Source organism: Varroa destructor, unplaced genomic scaffold, assembly GCF_002443255.2.
Source record: "Varroa destructor unplaced genomic scaffold, Vdes_3.0 BEIS01000006.1, whole genome shotgun sequence".
In the NCBI taxonomy this organism is placed as follows: Eukaryota; Metazoa; Arthropoda; class Arachnida; order Mesostigmata; family Varroidae; genus Varroa; species Varroa destructor.
Window position 1 is genome coordinate 18614793 of NW_019211459.1, and position 9220 is coordinate 18624012.

Genomic DNA, 9220 nt, shown 5'->3' on the forward strand with positions numbered 1-9220 from the left:
TTTTTTTCTTTGCCAATCTTTCCTGTTAAACTTGAAAATAATGGTAGATTCATTGAATTTTGCTATCCTTATTATTGCGCTGCTACGGTACTTCTCCTCACATCGCGCAATATCCCGTTATTACGTCGCGGTACTTTTGCCAAACCGTTGTCATCGCTCTCGCAGCTGCCGACACGCTGATTGCCCGTCTCCGTGGTTGTATATGCCACATCATGCTATCAGCTTCTAGCTATGGCAAAGGGCGTTTAAAAATAATGCCATTATAAACCAGCATTCGGACTCGATTTCCTTTCCACAGCGGCGATGACGACAGTAACTAAGGGCAGGACAACGCGGATAACTCCCCTGATGGTCCCGGGGCTGGGAGTAGAATCTCACGACTTTTCTTTCGTCCGGGCCTGCTAGCTTGCTCGCTTATTCGGTCGCCCGCGAGCTAAAAAAGTGGCCAACAAAGGCAAATTCCGAAACAACAACGACAATGAGGCGACGATGGTTGGATATTTCCTGCGTTTTCTCTTTCTCTCATAGTCTACAGCTTTGTCGCGGTTCTCTGTTTTTATAGATATGTATATATAGATAGATAGATAGATAGATAGATATGTAAGAGTGAAAAGGAAGACAACGATGTCTTGGTGTAAGATCAGCTCTTTGAAGCCTTATTTTTCATCTATTTCAATGGTGTTTATTTAGTTTCTTCAAGCGCGAAAAAAAATCGCTCGAATGGCTAGCGCGGGGTAATCGCACTGCAGATTGCTTACATACCCGGGGGCTGAGAGGGCGGCGGCCGAGGTTGGGGGGTAGTTGGTTAAACCGAAATGCATGCTTTCTTGTAGCGTAATTCCGCGGACATGGCGATGGTCAGTAATGTTCTTCTTAACGATATGCGTACAGCATCAAAAGAAAAGCAGCAAGCGAGGCAAAAAAAAAGGACTTTCATAAGAAGTAAAATGGATACAGAGATAATGAGTGCGGATTGTGTGACCGGACATCTCTCTTGCTAAGGACACAACGATTAGATATGTTTAGCGAAGACAATCGCATAGAAAGAAGCCTTATTAAGGCCTAACTATACGCGAAATAGATTTGTGAATATCTATGTTAGGTATCAAAGCTTCATAAGCTCTAGTAGTAATTATATTATACTTCGTTAAAAACCTGATATAGACCATCTTTGCCATGATTATCAAAAACGTCCCCCCTGAGAGTCATCGTCGTGTGTTTCGACTAACGGCTCTGACCGAATTGTGTGCAGACAGAACGGAGTTGAAATTCAAGCGCGTACAATTCCTTGTGATAGTATTTCAGTTGACCTTTTTACATTGGGCAGTTTGTCATAGTCGGTGGCGGAAGTCAATCAGTAGTAAAGATTGCCGTATCCATTATCACCTGTTTAGTATATCGGCCTGTATATGCAAACATCTACTTACCTCGCTCGTTGATGGCTTTGTTCCCGTTAGTCACATAAAGGCTTTTGACAGCCCTTGATACCACCGGTATGAATATCGCCGATAACGAAATATATAACAACAATACGAATGCAGTACTAAAACCCTGGTGCAAGTACATAGACAAGGGATTTGTCAGTTTATTTAATTCCTTTAGCATGTCTGACCGTTTTGTGTTTACCTCTACGTTTCTCTGTAATTACTATTATAGCATTATCTGTTTTACTCTTCCCACCGCTGAATGTACTCGCGCGAGCGAAAATCTAACCAAGAGACAAACGCCAACAGCCAAAGCAACGACGCTTACGACTATCGGACTATTTCCGTCTCCGACCGATATACCACTTCTCTCTGGAGCGCCATACTATATCTACCACCTCCAGATCTGCCCCGACCATACCTCGTGTCTATCTGTCTGTACTATTATGCTCTATCTGTTCTCATTTCTTGTTCTTTTGTCGTCCAAACGTGAACGCTAGTTCTTGTCGATCTCGGTCGTGGACGACGTGAGAGCAGCGAAGAAACGCGACCAGATCGAGCTCCGATAGAGTTCACTGTACTAATCCACCAGCCACAGCAGTTAACAGAACAACAGCACGCCAAATAAACCGAGCGAGATGCATGTAAAACGTAACTGTAGAAACACCTCTTCCAAACGAGCGCCCCGACTACCTGGTCCAACGCGACACTCAGTCGCTACTCTCGGCGACGCAGACACGAATAGATTCGTAGCTCTACACTCACTCACCCGGTTCGGAAGTTTATCAGACAAAATAATACAGCGTTTCCCAGACCAGCAGCATCAGCCGTCTTCGAGCCGCTGGATAATTCTCACGAGCATTTTTGAACGATCAAAAAAGAACAAAGTAAACGTGTAGGAACGTTGAAACATCGACAGAGATCAGCGTTCATATTGTCGTCATATTGACGGTAATGTTGCTGAAACATTATTAATTAGATACGAACCGTACGCGTCGCATGGAATTGCTCTGCGTGAAACAGACAAATAGAGCAAAAATCAAGCAGCATACAATGGAGCGTGTTTTATATCAGTCTGTATAATGTCTATACGTAAAACAAACGACTGCTATTTGCCGTCAGTGTTTCAGTAAAAGATACACACCTTAAAAGTTCGCTCGGGACACGGTATGTCATTGGGGTAGCCTGTTTTCACAATAGACGATGCTCCATCATCGCATCGAGTGAATAGCTATGCTAGTTTAAACACAACGAAAAGCCGTAATGGACGAATCGTTCAAGGGGGTGTGTGTGAGGTCAATTTTAAAAATGGGCCTCTGAAATTTGAGGAAATTCGATTAAGAAGCGGAGTCACTGTAACAATGTGCTGTTTTCAGTACTCGTAAGCAGTAATAATAGATATTCGTTTTCTAAACGTTAGCAAGAAGCACTGCGCGTTATCTGAACACGCTCTCAAGGGCACGCTCTGTCCGTCTTGAACTATGACAGTCTGCTGAGACATCGATACCGCCAGTGGCCTGCTTCCTTCCCACACCCCCGCACCCTGGAGCGGCGGTTGCTATCGCGAAACTATTCTCCCACGATAAAATTTACTAAGAAAATGAGATTATCGCGACAATATGCCGGATACAATTTAGTAGCATACGTTCAAGTTGCGTAACAAAGTGGAACGTTGCCGTTACCGCAACGGCTGTAGAGTCTCGTTCGATCCGAGGCGGCACCATTCCACAGCAATCTGAACTATGCTATTATATTAATAACATATTTCGATACGTTCAACGATTTCCGAGAGTTTCATCAGATTGTGTGGCATGTTTATAACTTTAACCAGCTATCCGAAGTTGAAAAGATAACTAAAATAACACCGACTGATATTGACAGCCGTCGTAGTGTGGTAGCCGTTGTATTCCTCTTATTGAAACCACGTTAGCTATTGACCTCATCAATGGAACAATCTTTCAACAACGAGCGTTTCGATATACGACACATCTTCCTCGCTCATAGCATTGATCGGTGCACGATCTATTCATCTATATAATTACAGGTACATGATTTATCTAATTTATTTCACTCAGGTCGAGCTTCGGCATATGTTCGATTCATAAAATTTTTCTCAATATAGACGAGTTAACTGCTGTTGGTAAAGAAAGAAAAGAAGGCCAAACATTGAATGATGCTGATTCGATTTACGTCGCCTATTTTCTCTTCAGAGAGGGTGATGAAGCCAACATCTTGTTAGGGCTCGTTAGGACGTATCATAGCTCACCAGCGGCCATTAACTAGACTATAAAGCCGAGGCAGTGTTCCGCACGTACGGGCGTATGTCTCCTTTGTCGCTTTTGTCTCATTCAGCTAATACGAACGTGGTAAATCGCCAGCGTATCCGCCCCCCATGACTTTTCTTACTGCGATATTTTATATTAAGCGCAGCAGCTGCCACTGTAGTGTTCGGGATGTACCATTTTCTCCCTGTTGCAGTGCTTCAAAATAACACAGTGTTCAATCGTAATCACTGGACTTCATCGCAATGAAAACTCAATCGGCTGTCTGCGGGGGTGGCTGGATATGAGATTCATACGTTAGCGGTACGGTCACAGCTGCCAGTCCCCTTAACAGCATTACCCGCCTGGCTCGACCTATCGATAGTGCCTCTGTTCCGCGCTAAGTTTTCCTGCCTCTGCTCGCCAATAGTCCTTCGATTATTTCTAGGTTATATACATTACGCTTTCCTGTTTTGCCCACAAGACTCACCTAGACGGGAAAGGTTCGCATACATTGTCTGCTGCGAACCGTTTATAGGGCAAGTGTGGGGTATAACGACGGAGGCACAAAGCATAATTCTAGCTAAATAAAATCGTCGAACAGACCTTATTCTGCTTTTATGCGTAGAGAAAGTAAATTGGAACACCTTTTCCACGTTGTCCGCCATATCACATCAGTCGAACACTGCCACTTCACGGATTTCTAATGGTGTTAATAACTGACTGTAAAAACAGAAGTTCACTATAGTCTAAGCTGATTAGATGTGATAACATCACCATTATTAGTGCAGTAGCTTCTTAAAAACAGTCTACATTGAATTTCGATTCGTTATCTCTACTACATGAGATATATTTTGATAATGCCGCTTGAACATCGCCCATTTCTTGTTACCTACCGCACTTGTAGCTTTTTGGTCGTCCGTCTTTGGCTCTATCTGAAAATTCGTTGTTGCTGTTAATTCCTTTTTTCATTCCACTATGGTGTTGTCGTAGAAAGTTGTCGAGCGTGAACGTATGCATAGCATGGACATTATGTCCTTCTAGCGGCCGATCATCAGGAAGCGGCAGTAGTTGTCGTTTGTGTGCGTGCGTGCGTGCGTGCGTGCGTGCGTGCGTGGTGTTAGTCCGTGGTTGTAAGCAGCGCTGTCTTCGTTCCGAATCGGATCGAACTGAAGACTGAAGAACAGAAGGGGCTTGGTTATCTGCCTCGTGATACTACCTCGCATCGAATTCCGCCGCTACTGCCTGCCGACAAATAGTGCCTATGATATGCTATGGCAGGTCAGAAGCTTTGCCTAAACAATTCGGAATTAGCCTTAACAAGCCAACGAAGCCACGCACGGAAACTGCCCAAGCTGACGTTACGTTGTGCAATCGTCAACCGGCAACGGCTCGTCAACAACAGACCCAGACAACGAATGGGCCAAGGTTCGAACTAGTTTCAATTTGTGTTTTTATACACTGCCAACTGCAGGACAACTCTAGGCGGTACTCGATTTGAGAAATTATCCATTGAACCATTCGGCGTTGTCTTGTATCTTTGCTAGTACAGCTGTTACTGGACCAGCTTCTGCCTTGGCCTGAGGAGCCTGTCTTTGGTGCTGCCACTACTGATGTCCAATCCATTCGCTTGTCGCTGTCGTCCCTGGGCTCGTGCGCCATCATGTATTTTTGTCGATCTGCCGGTGTCTATCTGTGCGTGCCTGACCGTTGGTCGATTAGAAGCAGCGTTTAAATCGAATCATTCCGAAGTCAGTGTCGTACGACGCGGCCGATGGCTGGCGTCACTCGATAGTCCGAGGCGGCAAAACGCGGCAGATCGAATACGGCGGCCGCCACAACGGCAGCAACAGCAGCAGGAACAGCTGCTCCAAGTAATCGAATAAGATCAACCAACGTAGAAGAACCGCTCTTGTTAATATATCTATGTATTGGATCGCAATGAAAGCGCCGTGCGACGTTCGGCATATTGTTGTTATTGCTGGCTGGTGTTGCTGGACCAGCGGGTGATCCACCCTTTCTAATAGCATCGACGTAAAGTAAATGAAAGTCACTGCGGTTGATCTTGGCTTCAAACAAAAAGAAGACGCATTCATGTAGGCTCGGTGTAGGCCAAGCCGTACGATGCTGACGCTTTGAGCTGGCGTGTGCTGATGGCATACAGCAGGCCGTTTTGCAATGAACACCGGCACAATTGGTTCTGTCGTGTTTCTTTTTTTAGCTGGCCGCGAACCAGCTGATTTACCCTGGCACTGTCGAAAGTTACGGTACTCATCTCGGCATTGCTTTGGTTATTGGGCCGGGATTAACTATCTAATTCGCCATGCCACGCATTTCTGTCACTATCGCTGCGAGGTAAGCCCACTTCAGGAGCGTATGTACAATCATATGCTCGAGGAGTGAATGAAGGAAAGGATGTCTAAGCGTCAACCATATCGGTAGGCTACAATCCTTCCCTATGTCGTACAATTATGGATATTCATATGACGATAATACACGCCCGTGTGATTTAATGCCTATTAGCTTGCTCTGCTATGACTCTCGGTTCTGTGCATACATATGTGTATATATACGCGCCTATATTATTAATGTCCATGGTTTACGTCTGACAACAACAGTCTGCGAACGACCCGTGTGCCTGTAAGGCCCGTCATACAGTTGATCGAAGTAGCTACGATTAAACTTTACTAAACTGAAAATATCTATTTCCAATCGAACATTGCGTATTTTTTTCTAGGGCATTTATGTACGTAAATCGACCGAAGCTAACGTGCTGTTTACGTATGATGACTATCGTACACAGGTCATCGTATACGGAGCTCGGAGTGCCTTAGTATCACATTGTTTCATATAGCTGTAATGATATTGATCTAAACGTGCCATTTCGACTAAAAAAAAGGTACATAGAGATGCCTTTTGTTTATTTAAGGACTAGCTTATTGAAATCACTGTGCGAACGTGCGAGCGTATTGCTCGGAGCTACGCTGAGGGTATTAGCGTCGTCGGCGCAACCTTCATCTGATCGCATCTCCGCCAATCACCGATCGAGGCCTCGAAGACTTGGCCTGTCGTATGATTCGCTTTTGTCTTCTTTTCCTGCTATAGATTCGCTAGGCGCTATCTATAAGGTCGCTATCCTATCTGTCCTTCTTACGAACACACGGCAAATAGATGACTCCGCCTCACAGAAAACTTTCTTGGGCGAACTTTACTGAACAAAGCATTTTTCAATTTTTTTCACTCTTTTTCTTTTGTCGCACCTCCCAACTAACTCGGACGCTGCCGCCTTTGTCGCCTCTTGTAGACTCGAATAGCTGTTAGAACTAAACTAGGTTAATCCCTAACAGAGGCTTATGTCCACGCCACCCCGACCACTAAGCCGTCTATGCCTCCGGTGACATCAACCTGAGACGCGTCAATCTGAACGCCAGAGAGGATCATCCCATTGTATCTAAGGAAAGCGAAGGCCGCTAAAGCAACAGGCCCATTGGGCTCTCTCAGATGGTATGGGGCTCATGGCATGCATTCTTTGAAAAGGTCAACGCCAACGAAAATTTGCCATTGATTCATCAAACCAATTTCTAATACTACTTATACCTGATCCCAAGCTATACTATATTGATGCTAAAAACTATATATGACACAATACAATCATAATCTTATGATCACGAAGCAAGCGTACGTAAGGATTCTGTATTCTTCACTTTTATACATACTTATTTTCGACTAGCATCAAGAATTACTATAATGCTTTTATGCATTGATACGTACCAGGGGCAAACGCTGAGGAAGTATTCTGGTTTTGCATTGAGTGCTTGAGAAAACCCTCCGCCACCTCGTTAAGTCCATAAAGGGAGAGTAGTTCCTTTAACATCACGTGGGTAGTATGTGTCGTAGCAGGCAGGACCGTGGCACCGTGAAGTATTGGTCCTGGGAGGCCAGCACCGGGAGACGGTGACGCAGGCGGGGTCTGGGACCTTTTCGAAGGTTCTGGCCCGCTCAGATCAAGAGGTGCATCCGAGGTCACTGAGGCCGACAAAGCCACCTCGTCCTGCAACAACGATGTTGTTAAAAGAGTCGATATCCGCGAATAAACGGCCACGCCGACATATGTAAGCAATTTCTTGTTCATCAAATCTGGTCTATACGGCTTTCAATCAAATTACGACAGCCATGCGAAATTGACACAGACTCAGCCCTTTCTACATATTTGCCTCTTAATTAACTCTGTAAAAAAAAAACGCGCACAATATATGACGATGTCGATGACAATAATAATAATTCAACTGTTTTTGGCTATTACTGTGCTAGCTGCTGTACCTGCTGGATGTTTTTGGGCTGAAAGTTTTTGCGTTTATTCAAGCTACGACTTGCTAGCTGAAGTTGATTCTGAAATGCCATCTGCTTTTGTTGTTGTTGTTGTTGGTGTTGCAGCTCCTGCAGTTGGTCCTGCAGCTGTTGAGATAAACGTGCCCGACTGGTTGCGTCGTCTGTTGCAGACGGCGTTGTCGTCTGCTCTCCATGTGCATCGGCTTGTAATCCAATGCGATCCACGTCGGTCATTCCGTTATCGGTATGACCTAGGTCATTGCTATCGGGGACATCGGAGGTGGCGTTGTTGTTCTCGGAAATCCGCCTTGGAGAGTTTGGGGATGACTTACTGCCAGACGGTCCGCGCGGTGACGAGGGACACGAGCTTTCCGATTCCGAGGCTTTCGCTACCGTTGGACTTGCTTTATTTGTCTTAGTCGTTGGCGAGACGGCTATGGGCAGATTCACAGCCGATGATGATGATGACGTTGTTGCTATTGTCGTCGTCGTCGTCGGAGCAATGTCGTCGCTATTGATGTGGTTATGATTGTGCAGATGCTGCTGCTGTTGTTGTTGTTGTAAGGCAGCTGCTGTGGCAGCAGCCGCGACGGCGGTGCACGAGGTCTGCACGAGCTGGGCCAGTTGGACACTGCCCGGCTGTACGACGCTACTCGGCGCCTCGGTCGCCAGCTGCAGCGGCATTGCGGTCATACCACCACAGCCACAACAACGACAGCGAGAATTCGACCGGCTGTAACCGACATCGGACTTAGGTGGACAGGTCACGAGTTGGCCTAGGCACCGTAGGCTATTGTTGATCAATTCTATTAGGTAAACAAAAAGACAGAGGAAACGCAAACGAGTTAATATGAGCTAAATCCATTATACCTGGGTTAGTAAGTATATGATTTGTTACGTAGCGATTATATAAAAATACATAGGCTTCCATGTTTCTTCGCATATTGTGTAATGTATGGCGCCTGCTGGAACAGATGTGTGTATGTTGGCGCTTTGAACTCGTGCTGTTGTAGATAGGGGCACTATTACTAACTCATACTGCTATCGACTTATCGATGAGTTGGTATTAAATCACTTTTCCTATGCAGCCGCCGTTGCTCATGACCGTTCAATACTCATCATCTTGGTTAAGCCTGCGTAGACATAGACTATTTCCGTTATATTATCTGGGCGTTCACAGTTCACCATTTACCATATACATATATA

General features: G+C 45.3%; 1 protein-coding gene across 3 annotated transcripts in view; it reads right to left on the reverse strand.

Annotated features, from left to right (window-relative positions):
* The window catches only part of LOC111253100 (zinc finger protein castor homolog 1-like), a 118051-nt gene that overhangs the window by 75555 nt on the left and 33276 nt on the right, over window positions 1–9220 (reverse strand). For all 3 annotated transcript variants that reach the window (XM_022812030.2, XM_022812032.2, XM_086992351.1), the window contains 2 exons: window positions 8006–8820; window positions 7457–7736 (listed from right to left, as the gene is read on the reverse strand). In XM_022812030.2, the coding sequence (XP_022667765.1) occupies window positions 7457–7736; window positions 8006–8707 (982 nt within the window). In that variant the 5' untranslated portion in view covers window positions 8708–8820. The remainder of the gene's footprint in view (window positions 1–7456; window positions 7737–8005; window positions 8821–9220) is intronic.